Source organism: Macrotis lagotis, chromosome 3 (genome assembly GCF_037893015.1).
Source record: "Macrotis lagotis isolate mMagLag1 chromosome 3, bilby.v1.9.chrom.fasta, whole genome shotgun sequence".
Classification (NCBI taxonomy): domain Eukaryota; kingdom Metazoa; phylum Chordata; class Mammalia; order Peramelemorphia; family Peramelidae; genus Macrotis; species Macrotis lagotis.
Window position 1 is genome coordinate 238117525 of NC_133660.1, and position 21699 is coordinate 238139223.

Genomic DNA, 21699 nt, shown 5'->3' on the forward strand with positions numbered 1-21699 from the left:
AAGATAATAAAAAAAGAAAAGAAATGAAAAAAATATTTTACAAGTTGTTGTAAGGAACAGACTTTGTAAATCTTAAAGCATAGTGGAAATAAATCCTTATATCTCTTCACATAGGGAATTATCTCCCAGATCCCTCCAGGCGTGCTCCCTCCTAGCATCCTTCCTGGAGTTCACCTTTTTCCTCTTAACCTAGTATCATACTTGACTTGTGTAGGTGTCTTATTACCACCTGCCCCTTAGATCGTTAGCTCCATGAAAGCAAGTTCTAAGGGTCATATCTTTGTATTTTCAACACATAGCACCACACCTTGAACATAATCGATGCTTAATAAATCTTTCTTGGAGTTGTGATTAATCATCTTATAAGACTCACTTGCTCATATTACAAGGACAATAAGCAGTCTCATAGCTGACAGGAGTTCAGAATTCCCTTCTATTCCATTTCACTGACAAAAGGGAACAAAACCTGCAAATGTTGGTCATCTCCCCCTTAGGAAAGCCAACAGGGGCTGCTGCCCTTGTAGGAATGACTGACATTTTCCTTTCATTCTGCAAAGTGGACAGAGCTAGAGAATCTTCAAGATTGGGCAGTTTTCTGTCCCTCCCCAAACCATAGTAACCTGACATGATGTACCTGTAGATAGGTTTCTCTCACCTCCACAATGCGTGAAACCATACAAGGTATATCCTTTATTACAAGCACACTCAAAGGTGCCAGGATGATTGATGCACGTGTGGTCACAGGTCCTTTCAAAAGAGCATTCATCGATATCTGTAAATTTTCAAAGAAGGGTTATCAAGGTTTTATTCTAAAGACTTCAATGCACCAGTTAGCTGAACCTTATTTGAGAGCACTGGTAACTTCCCTGATAGCAACCAGTGCATCCTATCAGGAAGTCTTTATTTATTAATGTCACACAAATCAATACACATGGAATGAATGCCAGTACAATAGCAAAAAGTACTATGCTATAATGTTAAAACATCTATTATGCAAACACTTTTCAAAATATCTATTGATAATAAAAATGCCAATAATATTATTTCTTACAGAATTTTAGAGTTCAAAGGCATCTAAGTTTAACATTTAACAACAAAGAAATGTCCTCCACAACATAACTGACAAAGCTTGGCCACTAAATTTTGGTCCAAAGGCCTCCAATAGAGGGAGAACCCCTTCCTCCCAAATCAGACCGTTTCACTTTTGGATAGCCTAAATTTGCCTTTCAGCAACCTTCTTCCCTCCTATCCTCAGAGTTCTGACCTGTCAAGTCAATCAAAGAAAGTTTAATTCCTCATTCACGTGGTAGATCTTGAAATACCTAAAGACAGTTTAGTTATCCTGGCCCTCTACAGTCTTCTCTTCAACATATTTAATATTCCTAGTTCCTTCAACTAATTTTCATGTGGCATAAATATGAAGCATTGGAGTTTATAATTTGTATCCAATGCTCTGAAAGGTAATCTGGTGGTGAAGTCAGGAAGATCTGGGTTTGAGAGACAATTGTGTCCTATACTAGAGGTGGGGTCCCTGACCAGCCATTGAACCTCTCAGGGGCCCAAGTCCCATTTCAAGCCAATAACTTGCACAGTAGGTACCAACATGCATTAGGAGTCTGCTCATACCAGAGGACTCAAAAGCTAGTTCATTACAATAATAGACATGATGCTTTATGTTGTACAAAATGTGTTTCATGTACCACCTCACTGGAGTGGTGAAACCTTCCCTATCAGTCAGAGGTGCAAGGGCAGGGTCTGTACTCCAGAGGATAAGGAGGAGGAGGAGGATGGCCATAATCCAGGGAGGGAGGTTTGGGAGTGGCCAGGAAATGAAGTGGGTGATGAAAGGAGCATTATTCCCCTTTTACTGATGAGAAAACAGCTTCACTTTAGTCCTAGTCCCACAAATAGTAAATTCTAGGACGAAGACTTTTATATAGATCTTTTGACTTCAAATCTATTCCCTTTTCCACTACACCCATTAAGAATAAAAGGTTGAAGCCATCAATTATCCCCCTAAGCTCTCCTAACCAGTGTTTAGAGCATCAAACAACAACAATGGGAGAAGAAACTTGAGGTAGCAGGAAACCTCTGAATTTGAAATAAATATCACTTTTCCACTGTGGGCCTCAGTTTCTTCCTCTGTAAAAGAAAGATCTTACTCTAAATGACATGTAAGGTCCTTTCTAGCTTTAAATTCATGGCTTAAGAACTTGGCTCCAGTCCTCACTTCAGCACTTTCCAGGCCTATGACAGGACAAAGCACTTCCCTTTTTTGAGCCTCAGTTTCCTCACTTGTAAAACAGGAATAATACCTTCTCTATCTTCCTCATAAGATAGACAGGGGCAAAAGTGCTTTGCAAGCCTCAAAGTATTACATTAATACTTAATATTTAAAAGCATTTTTAAATTTATAAAGCACTTTACACACATTCTCCCATTTGATCTCACAACAACTTTGGGTAGGTATAGCCTCACAAAAGGTGAGTTATTATTATCTTATCTCAGACTCTGATCCTGAGTCCAAATTAATCTGCAAAGCCAAATAGTCTCCAAACAATTTCAGATAATAGCACATAAAAAACTATTTGGTTCTAATCCACAAAACTTTCAAGGTTTTGTCTTTGATTAGGTCAGACTAGTCTGTCCAGGGTTTTAAGATTTGAACTCCAAGATATGTTAATACTATTACTCTCAATAAGGTCCCATCAGAACAGTATTTACTTTACTCTCAAGATATAGCTCCTTAAGCTTGATGTCCTCCTTGGTGCCCAGGACCCCTAGTAGTACCCCCATCTTCATTAAGCAGAATGGATGTGTCTATCTTCCTGGTCTCATCTCTACATTATTCTATAGGCCAAGATTTCTAAATTCCACTTCTTCCAGGACATTTCAGTAGGTTGCAGTAATTTCTTTAAATGGAAAAGTCAGTATAACAATCCAATTTAAGATCATTCTGCTCACCAAAACCTAATAATTCTATATTAGTTCCATCTCCTAAAACCATTTTCCTAATGAAGAAGTGTTTCATGAGAGGCTATCTTAATCTTAATCTTAACACATTTGGGGGAAAGTAGAGCAATGAAAATGTGGAGGTAATTCTCATTAGAGACAAGGGTTGGATCCATGATTTCCCTGATAGAGGCAAATCCCTGGTGAGGGCATTACCAATGCAGAGTAAACGTTCCCTTCAACTTAAAGTCTTAGGGAGTTACTGAGAGCAGTGAGAGAACTTTCTTCAGGGCACGCAGCCTACAACATATCAGGGAAGAACTTGAATCCAAGTCTTCCTGGCTTCAAGGCCAGTTCTCCAACCACAATGTAACACTGTCTCAATTTTCTATTAAATGATCAATTTCTACTAAAGCAATTAATTTCCTACTAAACTTTTTAACTGATTCTTCCCCCAGAAAATTTGGTAGGTAATATTTATATGTTTAAATGTATATGTTTTATAAATTTCTCTCTCTCTCACATATATAGTCAACATTTATATGGTGTCTAGGATATAGCCAGTAACTGACCAGTCTTACTTAAGACTGCTTGCTAAAAGTTTTGACCCCACAATTAGCCTCTAAAATGGTGCCACTTTGCTAATTACTTTACAAATGCATTTATGAAGTTTAAGCAATATTTCTTATTTTATATGTTACAAAGGATTATAAAGAACAACAAATATTCTGTCAGGTTGGTAAAAACCATGCCGTAAGGGCACTTAAAACTAAATCCACCTAACAATTTTTTTAAAAAAAAGGTATATACTGTACATGAAGGATTTGGGGGATGTTTTGTCAATCTACTATCATATTGGACTTCTGGTAAAGAAGGCTGCCTGAAACGAGGTAGGTGGTCCAGGTCCTATATGCCCACTATAACAAAACCCTTAAGTCTGAACCAAACTGAATAATGAGAAATTACAGCAAATGATTACAGGACAAAAAATTAACAAGAAGCAATAGAGAAAGACCCCCTTCCACCCAACAAAGCCAGGGCCAGGGCCTCCAAGGGTGATCAGTGGCTATCAGAAAAGCAACATGATCACCAGAGTGGCCTGGACCAGAATGGGGTCAGAGAGCTCAGGGCTCAGAGGAGGCCCAGGGGCTCAGAGGTTCCCAACTCCCTGAGCAAAGGCTCCAGGGAAGGCATTAAAGACCCACTACTCTGAACCTCAAAGATAAAGGAGGATTTAACTACAGGAAGAGGAGACCAGTTAAGAAACCAGAATACTCAAGGTGAGACCAAGTAGGGTACCCACCCCACCCAAAAGCCAAGCCACAGACAGAGTCTGGCCTGGGCACAAAGCTTCACTTCAGGAATTAAAACCATAGAGGTAAGGAAATCAAAGAAAAAAACAAATAAGAGTATTGCATATCTAGTTGAATCACAATTGCAAACATATTGGAAAATGAATTTTCTACAAATACTCTGTGAATAAATAAAGGAAATAAGGCAAGACCTAATAAATGAAATAAAAGTTCTAGAGGTAAGAACTGAAAAGAGAATAAGTAGCTTAGAAAACAAAGTAGTAAAACTCAAGAAATGGGATCCTTGAAAACTATAATAGACCCAATAGAAATAACAAACTATGAGAAAGCAAAAAAAAAATTAGAAAAAATCAAAATATTGACAAAGAAAAAAAGAAAATGTAAGAATGAAAGCTATCTAATAACAAAATAACTGAGGGATCATGTAGGAATTCAGGTATTTATACTACACAAATTATTCTATAAAATGAGAAAGAAAACACCCTATACTGTTGATATCCAAACCAGGGAAGAATAAAAAGCAAAAGTAGTATAGACCAATGTCATTAATGAATAATAATTCAAAAATTTTAAATGATATCCTGTCAGATTACAATGATTTTATCCAAGAAATCATTCATTCTGAATAAGCTAAATTAATATAAGAGGTGCAAGAATGGTTCAACTTTAGGAAAATAATCAATATAATTAATTACATTAAAAATAAAAATATCCTCAGACACTTAATAATTACCTAGGTGTGTGGCCTTAGGCAAGCCACTTAACTCCATTTGCCTTGCAAAAAACAAAAACCTAAAAAAAATAAAAATAAAAATATCCAAGACCACATAATTATCTCAATAGACACAGAAGTTTTTGACAAAGTACAACACTAATTTATGCTAAAAGACAAGCAAACAACTCACAAAGTAAAGGCACAGAAGGATTCTTTTTAGTATCATAAAATGCATTTGTCTAAAACCAAAAGTAAAGGGAGTGGCTAGGTGGTACAGTGGATAGAGCACTGGCCTTGGAGTCAGGAGTACTGAGTTCAAATTCGGCCTCAGACACTTAATAATTACCTAGCTGTGTGGCCTTGCAAAAAAAAAATTAAAAAAAAACAAAAAACCCTAAATAAAACTAAAAGTAAGCAGGGCAGCAAATGCAATGGGGATATACCAGACCCTTTCCAAGTAAACACAGGAGTGAACCAAGGATGCGGTCTCTCCCTATTATTCTTTTTCATGGTTCTTAAAATGGACTGATCCTGGAGAATGAAGTCAAGTGGGCCTTGGGAAGTACTGCTAACAAGTAAGGCCAGTGGAGGTGAGGGAATTCCAGCTGAGCTATTTAAAACCCTAAAAGATGATGCTGTTAAAGATCTGAACTCATATGCCATCAAATTTGGAAAAATCAACTGGATTGGAAAAGATCAGGTTGTGTTCCCAATTCTAATCAATAATTGTGTCCATTTCACATGCCAATAAAGGTTATAGGTGCTTCCTAAGGCCCACAGGACTTTATTCTCCAGGTTACCTGGCTCTAGACCAGTAACCACACCATCATGGTTGTCAGTGATGTTAAGCTTTTTCCTTTTTTTTTTTTTTTGCAAGGCAATGGGGTTCAGTGACTTCCCCAAGGTCCCACAGTTAAGTAAGTATTAAGTGTCTTTGGCTGGCCTTGAACTCAGGTCCTCCTGACTCCAGGGCCAGTAATCTACCCAATTGTGCCACTCAGCTGCCCCTAAGCACTCTCTTTTATAGTTCTTTTGTGTATTCTTGCCACTTCTTAATTTCTTCTGCTTCTCTTAAGTCCCTACAATTTTTGCCTTCTATCATGTCCATTTTTGCATAGAACATTCTTTTGCTATCTCCGGTTTTCTTGAGATCTCCATCATTCCATTCATTGTTTTCTCCTATTTCTTTACATTGCTCATTAAAGAAAACCTTATCTCACATTACTATGCTCTGGAATTCTGCATGCAGTTAAGGACTATCTTTCTCTTTCTTCTTTTCCTTTTGCTTTCCTTCTTTCCTCAGCTATTTGAAAAGCCTTATCAAATAGCCATTTTTGCTTTCTTGCTCTTCTTTTTCTTTGGCCTGTATTTTGCTCCTGTCTCTGGTACAATATTGCAAACCTGACTCCTTAATTCTTCAGACACTCTATCTACCAGATAATCCCATAAACACAATCATCACTTCCACTTCTAAAACATAAGAGGTATTATTTAGGTCATACCTATATGATTTGATGGTTTTCTCTACTTTCTTCAATTTAAGTTTGAATTTTGCCATAAGATGCTCATGCTCTGAGCCAGTCAGCTCCAGGATTAGTAACTTTGATGAAAGTGAGGGTTCTTTTTGGTGTTATCTCTAGAAGATGTTATTGGTCTTCATAGAACTGATCAACTTTGGCCTCTTCAGCACCAGTGTTTGGAAGATAGAATTGTATTACTCTAATGCTGAATGGCTTGCCTTGGATTTGAACAGATATCATTCTGATCTCAATGTACTTTTCCTGCTTCCCAACAGACACTAATCAAGCACCAATGAAGGGCAGCCTGGAAGTACCCTGCAGTTGCACCAGAAAGATGTGAGTCTAAATTCTGTTTCAGACACCAACTAGTTATGTGCCCTGGGCAGGTCCCCTCCAATCTCTGTGGCCATTCCCTCCTCTGTCAAAGGAGGGGCTCCCCACAGTCCCTCCCTGCTCTATTCCCACTTCTTCAAGCTGAAGAGCTGTCCAGTGAATGAAAGACTAGGGTGTTCTGCTCTGCCCCAGAGGGCTAAGGGCTAAGGCATACCTTCCCTATAAAGAGATGCAGAAGTGAAACTGGCCTGGGGCAGGTGGTGGGGAGGTTCCTGGGCAGGGGCCGCTTTGGTGAGCAGTCCCAGGGACTTCCACAGGGTTGGCCTTGTCCATTCCCCCTCACCTAGAATCAATGGGTTCCTAAGCTTGCCTAGAGAGCTCCCTCTGGGCTGTGGAAGCCACTCTGCTAGACCAGGATAGACACAGAGAGAGCAAGAACAGCCCCTGCCCTCTGGACTTTTCCTGCTGCACAGGCTGCAACCCTTCTCTTCCTTCTACTTTCAGGTCAGGTCTCAAAACAGTGCTTCCTAAACCCCCCAAGAAGGGAGATTCCTCCAGGCTTGCCAAGTCCTATGCCCACAGTTGTACATGGCAGATTTTCAAGAAAAAAGCATTTATCAAGAATTTACTTTGTGCTTATCTTAGAGAGGACTTAAGGCTTTAAAAAGTGTTTGTTTCTTGAATTTGGACAGATGTGTGGAGGATAGATCATAATTATTTGTGCAAGTCTTCCATCACCTGCTAGACTGTATCTCCACTCTAACAGCAGGACCAATATCTATTATTTTCATCTTTCTATCTCCTAAGGCATATAGAACACATAGGAGGTGCCTAAGAAATTATCACTGAATTGAGACAGCAATAGGGGAAAAGCTAAAATGCAAATATCATCTTATGTGAAGTATAGGCAGAAAAAGACCATATAGTTCCTATCTAATAGTCATCCAGCTCTAATCACTTATAATATCACCGATATGACAGAAATGAATATATGCTTTCTGAGGGTTTCTCCCTTTATATTGAAAAACTTATAAAAATAATGTATCCATATGCCTGTCAAAGCTTGCCATTTATAAACCAGACACAAGGATCAAATTCAGTTACTAATCAATGACAGCTAATACCATCTTGCTATCATAAGCTTTTGAGAGGCAGATTGCTTCTATGGCAAGTTCTCTTGTTATTTGAGAAAATTCGGCTCATTTCCTTATGTCAGCTACAAAACACGTCCTTGGCAGGATGGCTGAACACCTGCTTATATTTCTCAGATACACTTCACATGAAGATCCAAGACGATGTCTTTAAAAAAGAGGAGGAACCTTATTATGGGGTTTGACTTAACCTGTTCTAAATTCTCCTTTTCCTACTAAGAAGAGCAAGTTTTTCAAGGTCTTTGATCATGAACTCTTTGATGCATATAATATATCTATGAGGCATATTAGCATTTCTGTCCTATTTCATGGAAGTGAGATATAATTGAGATAGGTGATGAGTTCAAGGCCATGGAGTGAATTAATCTTCAGGCATTCTTAGCACCTACCTTGACAAGACTTTTCATCTGTTAATAATTTAAATCCTTTCTTACAACTGCAATCAAAACTGCCGACAGTGTTTCTGCAGAAGTGATCACAGCCTCCATTACCAGTCTGACATTCATCATTGTCTGCAACAATCAAATACAAAGAAAAAAAGAGTACGGCTGTTGATTTTCCCCTATTTCCCCCCAAGGTGCAAATTGCAGATGCGCTGTAATTTCTAACAACTCATTAAAGAGTTTTCAAGGATGTTCTACTTCCAGTTGGTTTTTCTGCTTTAAATCTGGCAGGCTCATTATTTCTCCATTTATTCCCTTTTTAAAAGATAATAATCTTCATGGGGGGGGGGGGGGCGGGGGAATATATTTAGAACTCTTACGTTACTCTTCCTTAGCCATAAAGAACAAAGTCATGAAAAAGAAGTATGGAGTTCTCAAGCCTTCTCCATTCATTGCTCAGTTTCTTTTCTTTTCTTATTTTTTTTAAAGGTTTTTGCAAGGCAAATGGAGTTAAGTGGCTTGCCCAAGGCCACATGGCTAGGTAATTATCCACTACCTAGCCGCCCTGCTCAGTGTCTTTCAATAAAGTCTCTAGTCCCGTTTTAGTCACTAAAACTTTTTAAGAAACTTTAAATACTCACTAAAAACACTGAAACAATAGCAAAATATTCAAATTTTAAAAATTTTTTCCTGATGCTCAAAATAATTTTACATGTTTTCAATTGACACAGTTGATAACAGAAAATTAAAATAGATAACTAGTTATCTTTTTTTTTAACATGCTAAGTAACCAGTCCTTTGTACTTCTGCCCATAAAACACAGGCATTGAGATCTCCTAGATCAGTAAGATTAGTAAGGGTTAATTCTTTATTAATTTACTCTGGATAATTATCTAGGTTGTTATTTATAATATGCTGACATTATCTCTTCCAAATGTATAGTTCCTTGATCTTCTGCTTTTCTTTCTAATAAGGTTATGGGTCTGAAATTAATTATTTGATGTTCACAGAGGCTGACCTTCCCAACAGCTAAGAGAATTAAATTGGTTTTAATTAAGCTTACTCAATCACAAGTTTTCACTGGCCCAAATAAGAAAATCTACTATTGATATGAATCATCATCAAATCTGCAGACATTCAGGAGGTGGCAACTATGGGTATAGTTGGAGAAGAGTTGTCTTCATTGTGTCTAAAGGGCACAGCAAGGCTTATTCTTGGCACTTGGACACATCTCCCCTATGGGAAGGGAACCCACCTTTACATGTCTTGCCATCAATCTGAAGGGTGAATCCCACAGGGCAGCTGCAGTGAACACCAGTAGATGTGTCCTTACATGTTCGGTCACAGCCTCCATTGTTTACAGCACATGTTTCTGATTAAAACACAGAAATGAAAAAAAAAAAGTTTGCTCTTCTGAGAGGCAATAATACAGCCAGAAAGGAAGGATTGTAGTGTCTTGATGCTCCTATGTGACTGAGAGTCCAAGAAAGGCCAAGAGCATAATGGGGTATATACTGCCAGAGTCAATGCCCTTGCCACCTGCTGTCGGGATTCCTGGGATCCAGTGGGGCCTGCTTTATCACTAGAAGGCTATATCTTCTTAAAACAATGAAGGACTGAGGATGTAAAGAAGGCAACTGGGGCTAGGCTTGGAGTTGAATCATCCCATTAAGAACATTGACCCTCCAGAGATCATGTTCCCAAACCCTGGACAGAAGCTAATCTCTGGCTTGATTGCTTGGCCTAGTGACTAGTGCCCAGTAGCCCCTTAATAAATGCTTATTGGCTAGTTAATTGGTGAGTGCCTCAGAGCCTGCCTCCCACTCTCCATCCAGTCACCTGTCCTGTAGCCTGTCCCCTGTAGCTCAGGGATGTCTTGAATTTGAATCAGCAGGAAGGCACCACCCCTCTGAGCCTCATTTTTCTCATCTATAAAATGATGCAATTGTACTAGAAGTACTCTGAAGTGATTTCTAGATCATGATCAGTGATCTTGTGACCTATTTTAAGTCACTTTACTTCTCAGGGCCTTAACTTACTCCTCTAGTACAATGGGAATAACCATCTTTGAAGAACCTACTTAATAAAGCTCTTGTTAGAAAAGGTCCTGTAAATCTTATACTGCTACAGAAATGGAAGCTACTATGATTGATGCATCTACTTTTCTACATGCCAGAAGGAGAGGAGTGCTCCAGTGATGGACAAAAAAAAATAATAATAATTAAACGAGGGCCAATCCAATGAAACCCAGACCCTTGGACTTATAAGAGGCCTCTGAGGACCCCCAGTCCTAGGTCGACAGACCTGGAGCTCTTAGGCCATGGATACTTAGAGGAGATGCCCTCCAAGGTCTCCAGGCTCAAAGGCAGTGCTCCATCTGCCCCCATCACAGTCCACACAGGCCCCCAAAAAAGGCCTCCCCAAGGCAGCTGGTTACAGTTTTCAAATTATTGGGAAATTAGTCCCTAGACTAAAGTATAGTCAGCTTTGCTCTGGAGCCAAGCAGAAAATGAATCCTTCTTTCACAAGAAGTGTCTCTTATCTGTGTCTGACCATCCATCTCTCTCTCTCTCTCTCTCTCTCTCTCTCTCTCTCTCTCTATCTATCTATCTATCTATCTATCTAATACAGCATAATAAAAGACCAGGTGCTATGACCATCCACTGATCAAGCAAGGTGCTATGAGGCATGCAGAGACAGATTAAGTCCAGAGTTTCTGCCCTCAGGGAAAGTGTGACTAAGACCATATACCACAAAAGCTGGAATTAAAGGTAATGAAAAGTCTGATACTCCCTCATCCAACAAGAGCAATCTATTATGTTACTACTGGTAAAGAAAAGGACTGTGAGGTCTACCAGGAGGCCAGGTGATTCTTTGCCCCACAATTATGTGAATGAGGATGGATGCTGATCTTACCAATTTTAAGCAAATATGATTTTGTGACATCAGGATATGATTCTCTGTCATAACTATCTCAAGTTCTGTTTTAAGTAAAGGAATGTAGATCAACTAAGTATATAAGAAGAAGGATGACCTGGGGTCTATTTTAAAATTTTTTTGTCTAAAGAAATCTATTTTCAACCAAAATATTTTTAATTCTTTTTAAACACTGGAAAAATGTTTAACTTGTTTTATGGGCAAATCACTTACTAGATACACACTGTTCTAAAATGATTACCAAATGTATATGTTACAAATTCTAATTTGGTAATCTTTAAAGAATTCACTTTTGTATTAGAATCTTTATTCTTACAGAAGTATTTCCATAAGTGAAGAAGCATTATCCAAATGGGAGAAGAAATAATTGGCAAATTATAAATCAAATTGTATCTCCATGATCTTAGAAGTTCCAAAATTAAAAATCTGGACCTGGTTTCTGACCTGATAAAATTTGAGTTGAGTTATTTCTTTTACAAGAAAGGAAGATGTTTCCAGTAAATTGAATTTTATATGGAAGAGTCTAGAAACCAAAGATACAAAAGCAACATCAGATGTCTCCAGAAGAAAAAGAAATGTTTCCGAATTTTATGTTATTGCTTATTTTCTCTCTTTTGTGAATCTAATTTGAATGGGGTAGGGAGGGGGAAAGGGGAGAAAATCAACTCTTTTTGATCTCTGTAACTTGCCCTTTTGACTCTGTAAATGCATTGTCCATTTTTGTGCCCCTCATAGACATTAATGCAGCCTGCCCCTATATGCTAACAACCCTATTTCTAAAATATGCTATTTCGGGGGAAGCTAGGTGGCGGAGTGGATAAAGCACCGGCCCTGGAATCAGGTGTACCTGGGTTCAAATCTGGTCTCAGACACTTAATAATTACCTAGCTGTGTGGCCTTGGGCAAGCCACTTAACCCCGTTTGCCTTGCAAAAAAAAAAACCCCTAAAATATGCTATTTCCCCCCTCCAAGATTTCCCCAAAGTATAATTTCTTCAAAACTATATTCCTGAGGGGCAGCTAGGTGGTACAGTGGATAGAGCACTGGCCCTGGAGTCAGGAGTACCTGAGTTCAAATCTGGCCTCAGACACTTAATAATTACCTAGCTTTGTGGCCTTGGCCAAGCCACTTAACCCCATTTGCCTTGCTAAAACCTAAAAAAAACCCCAGAAACCTATGTTCCTGGTCAAAGGTGGATTTCTTTTTTTTATGATTTTTTTTATTTTATTTTGAATTTTTTTACCATTTTCCCCTAATCTTGCTTCTCTCCCCCCACCCCCCACAGAAGGCAGTCTGTTAGTCTTTACATTGTTTCCATGGTATGCATTGATCTAAGTTGAATGTGATGAGAGAGAAATTATATCCCTAAGGAAGAAAAATAAAGTATTGTGCCTGATTGTTGCACTAATGGAATGAGCAAGTCCATCAAGGATGGTCATCACCCCCATGTTGCTGCTAGGGTACACGATGTTTCTCTGGTTCTGCTCATCTCGCTCAGCATCAGTCCATGCAAATTTTTCCAGGCTTCCCTGAATTCCCATCCTTCCTGGCTTCTAATAGAACAAAAGTGTTCCATTACATACATATACTACATTTTATTAAGCCATTCCCCAATTGAAGGACATTTACTTAATTTCTAATTCTTTGCCACTACAAATAAAGCTGCTATGAATAGATTTGTACAATTGATGTTTTTTAATACTACTACATTTGTACTACTAATTTTACTAAAATATTTTTGTTTAAGAGTAAACATAATACTCCCTCCCCTCCAAGGAATACAGACCCTCATGAGAAATAAAGTTAAGAAAAGAGAAAAAAATGTGTTTCAGTATGTGCTCTAATACCATCAGCTCTGTCTCAGGTAGATCACATTCTTTATGGTAAGTCCATCATAAAAGTTACTTCCATATTTTTCCACTGCTGATGTTGCTGTTTGTAATTCCCTCCATCCATTCCTCCCCACTACTATGTATTATATTTTCTCTCTTTCACTCAGTCCCTCTTCTAAAATGTGCTGTAGGGTAGCTGAGTGGCTGATCAGCCAAGAGGCCCCAAGCCCACATACCACCCCTAAGACCCAGCAACCACCCTTCCCTGTGGTCTCAGACAGGCCACCAAATACCAGCCCCTTGCAAGAAGTGAAAAAGAAAATGTGTTATATCTGACTATTCTTTCCTATGATCCACCCTCTCCTCCATTACCCACATACTCACCTTCCCCCTTTCCCCCTTCTCTCCTTTTTACTGGAGATGTCTATACCCTATTGAGTATGTATGCTGTTTCCTCTCTGAGTCATTTTTTTTTTTTAGGTTTTTGCAAGGCAAATGGGGTTAAGTGGTCAAGGTCACACAGCTAGGTAATTATTAAGTGTCTGTGACCAGATTTGAACCCAGGTACTCCTGACTCCAGGGCTGGTGCTTTATCCACTACGCCACTTAGCCACCCCTCTGAGCCATTTCTGATGAGAGTGAAGGTTCCCTCATTCTCCTCGTCTTCCTCCCTTCCATATCATTGCAAAAGCTCATTGTAAATATCTTTTATATGAAATAGCCTATTCCACCTCTGCTTTCTCTTACTCCCAGTACATTTCCCTTTTAGCCATTGACTCCATTTTTACAATATATTATATCTGCAAATTCAGCTCTCCCCTGTGCTTCATCTATAAAAGCTTCTTCTACCTGCTCTATTAAATGAGAAGTTTCATATGTATTATCAGTATCATTTTTCTATGCAGGAATACATGCAGTTCATCATCATCAAGTCCCTCATATTTTACCCTCCTCTTCCACTCTCTATGCTTCACCTGAGTCCTGTATTTGAAGGTCAAACTTTCTGTTCAGCTCTGGTCATTTCAATAAGAACATTTGAAATTCCCTTGGTTCATTGAAAGTACATCTTTTCGATGGAACTCTACCTAACTCTTTCTATGAAACCAATATGGTACTGTTACCTAAACCAGGAAGAGTTAAAACAGAGAAAGAAAATTATAGACCTATTTCCCCTGATGAATATAGATGCAAAAATCCTAAATAAAATCTTAGCAAAACGATTACAACAAGTCATCACTAGGGTAATACATTATGATCAAGTAGGATTTATTCCAGGAATGGAGGGTTGGTTCAATATTAGGAAAACTGTTAGTATACTCAATTATATCAACAACAAACCTATCAGAAATCCTATGATCATATCAATGGATGCTAGAAAAGCTTTTGACAAAATACAGCATCCATTCCTATTAAAAACACTAGAGAGTGTAGGAATAAATGGACTGTTCCTTAAAATAATTAACAGTATATATTTGAAACCATCAACAAGCATTATATTCAATGGGGAAAGGCTAGAGGCATTCCCAATAAGATCGGGGGTGAAACAAGGATGCCCATTATCACCACTACTATTCAATATTGTATTAGAAATGTTAGCATCAGCAATTAGAGAAGAAAAAGAAATTGAAGGAATTAGAATTTGGAAGGAAGAGACAGAACTCTCACTCTTTGCAGATGACATGATGTTCTACCTAGAGAATCCCAAGAAATCATCCAAAAAGCTACTGGAAACAATTAGCAATTTTAGCAAAGTTGCAGGTTATAAAATAAACCCTCATAAATCCTCAACTTTTCTATATATGTCTAGCAAGAAACAGCAGGAAGAGCTAGAAAGAGAAATCTCATTCAAAGTAACCTCAGACAATATAAAATACTTGGGAGTCTATTTGCCAAGCCAGACTCAGAATCTTTTTGAAAGCAATTATAAAACACTTCTCACACAAATTAAATCAGATTTAAATAACTGGGCAAACATCAACTGCTCATGGATAGGTAGAGCTAATATAATAAAAATGACAATTCTACCAAAACTAAACTATCTGTTTAGTGCCCTACCAATCAAAATTCCAAAAAATTACTTTAATGAGTTAGAAAAAATTGTAAGTAAATTCATATGGAGAAATAAAAGTCAAGAATTGCCAGGAGCTTAATGAAAAAAAGTGCAAAAGAAGGTGGCTTAGCCCTACCTGATCTAAAATTATATTATAAAGCATCAGTCATCAAAACTGTTTGGTATTGGCTAAGAAATAGAGTGGTGGACCAGTGGAATAGACTAGGTGTAAAAGCAGGAGATGATTATAGTAATCTGTGGTTTGATAATCCCAAAGAGTCCAGTCATCAGGATAAAAACTCCCTCTTTGATAAAAAATTGCTGGGATAATTGGAAGTTAGTATGGAAGAAACTTAGATTAGACCAACACCTCACACCCTTTACCAAGATAAGATCCAAATGGTTATAGGACTTAGACATAAAAAACAATACTATAAACAAATTAGAAGATCAAGGACTAGTTTACCTGTCAGATCTATGGAAAGGGGAGCAGTTTATGACTAAGGGAAGAGTTGGAGAACATCACCAAAAACCAATTAGATGATTTCGATTACATTAAATTAAAAAGCTTTTGCACAGATAAAACCAATGTAACCAGGATCAGAAGAAATGTAGTAAACTGGGAAACAATCTTTACAACTAATGATTCTGACAAAGGACTCATTTCTAAAATATACAGAGAACTGAGTCATATTTTTAAAGCAAAAAGCCATTCCCCAATTGACAAATGGTCAAAGGATATGCAAAGGCAATTTACAGATGAGGAGATCAAAGCAATCCATAGTCATATGAAAAAATGCTCTAAATCATTAATTATTAGAGAAATGCAAATTAAAGCTTCTCTGAGGTACCACCTCACACCTCTCAGATTGGCCAATATGACCAGGAAGGATAATGATCATTGTTGGAAGGGTTGTGGGAAATCTGGGACACTATTACACTGTTGGTGGAGCTGTGAACTCATCCAACCCTTCTGGAGAGCTATTTGGAACTATGCCCAAAGGGCAACAAAAATGTACATACCCTTTGACCCAGCAATACCACTATGGGTCTATACCCTGAAGAGATGATGAAAAAGGGTAAAAATATTACTTGTACAAAAATATTTATAGCAGCCCTGTTTGTGGTGGCAAAGAATTAGAAATCAAGTAAATGTCCTTCAATTGGGGAATGGCTTAGCAAACTGTAGTATATGTATGTCATGGAACACTATTGTTCTATTAGAAACCAGGAGGGACGGGATTTCAGGGAAACCTGGAGGGATTTGCATGAACTGATGCTGAGTGAGATGAGCAGAACCAGAAAAACACTGTACACCCTAACAGCAACATGGGAGTGATGTTCAAGCTTGAAGGACTTGCTCATTCCATCAGTGCAACAATCGGGAACAATTTTGGGCTGTCTGCAAAGGAGAGTGCCATCTGTATCTAGATAAGGAGCTGTGAAGTTTGAACAAAGTGCAAGGACTATTCCCTTTAATTTAGAAAAAAACAGATATCTTATTGTCTGATCTTGTTACCTCTTAGACTTCTCTTCTTTAAGGATATGATTTCTTTTTCATCACACCCAATCTGGATCAAGGTACAACATGGAAACTAAGTAAAGACTGACAGAGTGCTTTCCGTGGAGGGGTGGGGGGAGGGAAGCAAGACTGGGGGGGGGGGGGGGAATTGTAAAACTCAAATAATATCTTTAATAAAAATAAATTTAAAGGAAAAAAAAAAAAGAAAGTCTATCTTTTCCCCTGGAAGAAGATGTTCAGTTTTTCTGGGTAGTTAATGCTTGGTTGCATTCCAAGCTCTTTGCCTTCCCAAATATTACATTACAAGCCCTATGAGCCTTTAATGTAGTTGCTCCTAAGTCCTGTGTGATCCTGACTGCAGTTCCACGATATTTGAATTGTGTCCTGCTTGTAATATTTTCTCTTTGACTTGGGAGTTCTGGAACTTGGCTATAATATTCCTGGGGGTTGTTTTTTTTTTTTGATCTCTTTCCAGGGGGAGATCAGTAGATTCTCTCAATTTCTATTTTGCCTTCTGCTTCTAGGATATCAGGGCAATTTTCTTGTAGGATTTCTTTAAAAATGAGGTCAAGGTTCTTTTCCTGATCATGACTTTCAGGTATCCCAATAATTTTTAAATTGTCTTTTTCTGATTCTGCTTTCCAGATCAGTTGTTTTTTCAATGAGATGTTTCACATTTTCTTCTAATTTTTCATTCTTTTGGTGTTGAAGTGCTGTGTCTTGACTTCTCATAAAGTATCAGCTTCCTTTACCTCCATTCTACATCTGAAGGATTTGTTTTCCTCAGAGATCTTTATCTCCTTTTCCATCTGGCCAATACTACTTTTTAAAGCATTCTTCTCAATAACTTTTTGAACTGTTTTATCCATTTGACCTATGCTGGTTTTTAACATGTTATTTTCTTCAGCATTTTTTGGATTTCCTTGACTAAGCTGCTGACTTCTTTTTCATGTTTTTCCTGCATCTCTCTCATTTCTTTTCCCAATTTTTCTTCTATCTCACTTACTTGATTTTCAAAATCTTTTCTGAGCTCTGTTATAGCCTGAGCCCAACTTCCATTTTTCTTGGAGTCTTTAGATGCAGGATCTTATACTTCCTCATCTTCAGATTGAACACTTTGATCCTTCTTGGGATCATAGACAACGAATTTCTTAAGGGTGTTCCTCTTTTTTCTATGTTTACTCATTTCTCCAGCCTCTGCCTGGTTTTGGGGTGCTTCCTGAGTTTTTAATTATTATTGGGACATGTGCTTTGGGGGTTTTTTGGGGGGATACCCAACTAGGACCTTTATTTCCCAGGTCTTATGTTCTCTTGCCTGTGCTTTGATATGTAGATGATCACAGGCACTCCCCTCTGCCCTGGAGCTGTGAGGAGGAACCCTGCTATCTTAGTATGGAAGGCCAAACTGCAACATGGATCTGAGTGTGGGCATACAGCAGAGTCCTGCCCCAGGGGAAAGCAGAGAGATTTCTGTAGTCTCCCCTGACCCCCTTACCATCTGTGGGCTGTGCTCTGGAGGTGCAGGCTGGTTTCCCCAGATTCCTGCTGCAGGTTCTCACCACAGGGATGCTCTGAGGTCATTGCTCCTTACTCCATACTCATTCTGGTACAGCAAAGTTCTCTCACCTCCCCTTCAAGCTATTCCCAGTGATCCCTCAGCTGGACTGGGCTGGGCTGTGCTGAGTTATGGCCGGAGCTTTGTTTCAACCCCCAGTCCTGGAGAAACACACCTTTCCTGTGGAACTTCTTTTTTTTATTATTCTTTTTTTTTAGGATTTTGTCAAGGCAAATGGGGTTAAGTGGCTTGCCCAAGACCACACAGCTAGGTAATTGTGTCTGAGGCCCTAGGTACTCTTGACTCCAGGGCCAGTGCTCTAACCACTGCGCCACCTAGCTGCCCCTCCCATGGAACTTCTAAGTTATCTTGGACTGGGAAAATGTATCATTCAGTCTTTCCGTGGGTTCTGCCCTTCTAAATTTTGGCTAGAGTCATAATTTGATGGCTTTTGGAGTTTTGGGGGGAAGGAGTTTCTGGGAAATGCTGCCTTCGCGCTCCCATCTTGGCTCCCTCAAAGACAGATTTCTAAGGTACTGTGTGGAATGGAAAGCATCCTTCTTTAGACTTGGAAAGGACTTGTCCTGCCCTCCTTGTACTTTAACCCAAGAAAGAATGTGTCCTCCCTGAGACAAGGTAGTATTGTATAAGGGATACTCTTTGATGAGATTTTGTACAACCTAATAAAATGACTTCCAAGGAGGTTTAATGTTTTGTTTGTTCTTGTTTATGTGTATCCTAGCTTCCCCGAGTTGCTGTATAAATATTCTGGTCTCCCTCTGCTCATAGTGGTCATCTTGGATAGATTACCTCCATCTATAGGTTTTTGATAAATCCTAAAGAATAAAACATCATGTCTAACCTATATTTCCTGTCATCTTACTTTAACCCTATATTTTTAAGGTTTAAAGTTTTGGTGCGGTGTTGATCTTACCCATAAGTAGTCTCCTTTTAACTCTTTTGTCAGCATCAGCTACTGATGATGTAATATTGTTCTCCCTTAGCTCCAGGATAGACTCTTCTTTCTCTGCAAAAGAAACAAACAACACAAAGGAGTCAAGAAACTGTTCCTCCCCCAGGACCTTTTTTGGCAGTCTGATGGAGATTATGAATTCCTTCAAAGTATTGTTATTCATGCATTAAAAAAACAACACATAAGATTACAAAGAAAATGGATTATATTGAAATATAATTATCAATTTTTTTTTGAAAATCAAAATGAAATTTATTCATAGATGTTTTGGAGGTCCACTGATCAAGTTAAGTATTTCTGCCCCAGAGAACCCCATGCCAGTGATATCTTCTGAAATCTTAAAAATTTTTACAAATATGATTCATATGATTATTTCATTAGGGATGTGAAATAACACCTCCTGATTTTCAACTCATCCTATGCCACTGTGAAGGAAAACAATACATGGAAATAGCAATATATCCATCTTTAAAAAGGTATGAAAGTTTCAAAAGCAATTTTACAAGTTTAACATATTATGCTCTGGACCATCAGTAGCAAACTTATTTCCTCTTCCGAGATGGGAAAAAAAGTCCAAGTTGTGAACAAAAAGTACTAAACAGGAACTGGGTGGTACAGTACACAGAGTTTGGGACATGGAATCAGGAAGACCCAAGTTCAAACCCAGTCTCTGACCTAATTTTTTATCTATCAGAGTGGGGCAGAAATATGGTAACATCTCCCTCTTTGAGCTCTCTGAAGCACAAACAAGATAACATCCACAAAGCAGCCTTTTGAACAACAAAAGACACTATACAAATATCAACTATCATCTATTAATTCAGTTGGTCTCTAAAGAATGTCACTGTGACAAGAGCCAAAATGCAAAGGACTCTTTCAATGGGAGAAGCCTGGAAAGAACTGCCAGGCCTACCACACCCATAATTCCCAGAAGCCTTTGTCATCGGGGCATCTTTTTAGGACAGATAGCAGTCTAGTACTGATCTAAGCAGGATCTCCCATCTGAGTGCTTCCTATACTTTGGGTGGCAACTACACTCAGGTCCTTCAACTATCTCGTCACAGATGTGCTGATTTATGCCATTTCCATGATTACATATCACTGAAAAGAAAACATTTGGATAAGTACTGTGCCAAAAAGATCAAGGGATGCAGTGGCAAGAGACCTGGGCTCTCCTCCCTGCTCTCCCTCCTATGGATTATGTAATTTGGGTAAATAATCCAGTCTCTAGTGCAGATGACAGGAGGTCCTTCTGAAATCTCCATAGCCAAAGCAATACTCAACAGCTTTTGACTCTCGTCCATAGAGCCATAGAGGCCCTAGCTCTACATAACCCTGGGCTGCAGAACTCTTTGGGATTCTGGGCCAAGGGCTTCGATCTCATAGCCCACTGCCCAACACACATTTCCATAGCTGTGGCACATCCCCACAAAAACACCTCCCCTAAGTGTCTTCCTAGCTCTGCAATGGGCCAGCCCGAAAAAAAAAAAACAACAGAGTTTTCTTGCTCTTGGAGCCTGTAGGGTTATTGACAACTGCTAATTGTTGCCTTCACAGCTCATTTTTCTTTAATGAGATAAGAGACTTTACTAATACTAATACTAAGTTATTTTTGAAACTTGAGGCAGGAGGGACACAACAGCCTCACTGAATGAGACAGTTCCAGAATGAAAGGCTTTCCCATTATTAATGAGTTTTCCTGTTATAACACAAGGACACAGACTAATTTGTTTCTAGATACCACCTTGTGGCATCTGGGGATGCCTAGATTTTAATTAGGAGCCCTTCCAGACCCAGTTACTTACCAAATGGCAAAAGAGAAGGTTTTTATCAAAAGAGGATTCAGTTATGTTTATTACACAATTGGCAAATGGGGAAGGAGCATTCAGGAATTTTCTGTGCCTTCCTAAGCTATAGCGATGAGACCAGCCCACAGAAATTAAACCATAATGATTGATTATCATCTCAACTAACTAACATAAAGAAGGAATTAGTCTTTTCCTCTCTAAAATAAAGCACAGTATTTAGATTAAAGCACGTATATTTTTATTTGTTTCATATCTACTTTGTGGGCTACCACACATGGCTCTGACTTAATTCTATTCAAAAATAATCTATTCTATCAATAAGTTTTCAGTTTTTCAGAAAGGATTTTTGACTAATTTTCGGTATCATTTTATGTTCTTGGAAATGAAAAAGGAAATAACTAATTGACATATTTCTCCAACTAAGTGCTTTTTAAAATTGTTAATCCTCTTTTTCTTTAAAAAATATTTTTTGCTCCCTGTGAGGGGGCAGAGTAAGTGATAAAGGAAGAAACTTAGCTGATATAAAAACAAAAGATATCTGTAAAAAAATCTATTTTAAAAATCAGCAAAATTTGCTTCTCCTAACAGTCCAGAATGCTCCAAACCAATTGTTTTATTTTTGATTTGGTTTGAAAGGAAGAATGATCAAGGGAGA

At 38.5% G+C, this 21699-nt stretch overlaps 1 protein-coding gene across 3 annotated transcripts in view; it reads right to left on the bottom strand.

Moving 5' to 3' along the window:
• SCUBE2 (signal peptide, CUB domain and EGF like domain containing 2) overlaps positions 1–21699 on the bottom strand; it is a 93896-nt gene that overhangs the window by 49009 nt on the left and 23188 nt on the right. For all 3 annotated transcript variants that reach the window (XM_074230273.1, XM_074230272.1, XM_074230271.1), the window contains 4 exons: positions 19198–19290; positions 9623–9739; positions 8374–8496; positions 656–772 (listed from right to left, as the gene is read on the bottom strand). In XM_074230273.1, coding sequence (XP_074086374.1) covers positions 656–772; positions 8374–8496; positions 9623–9739; positions 19198–19290 — 450 coding nt within the window. The remainder of the gene's footprint in view (positions 1–655; positions 773–8373; positions 8497–9622; positions 9740–19197; positions 19291–21699) is intronic.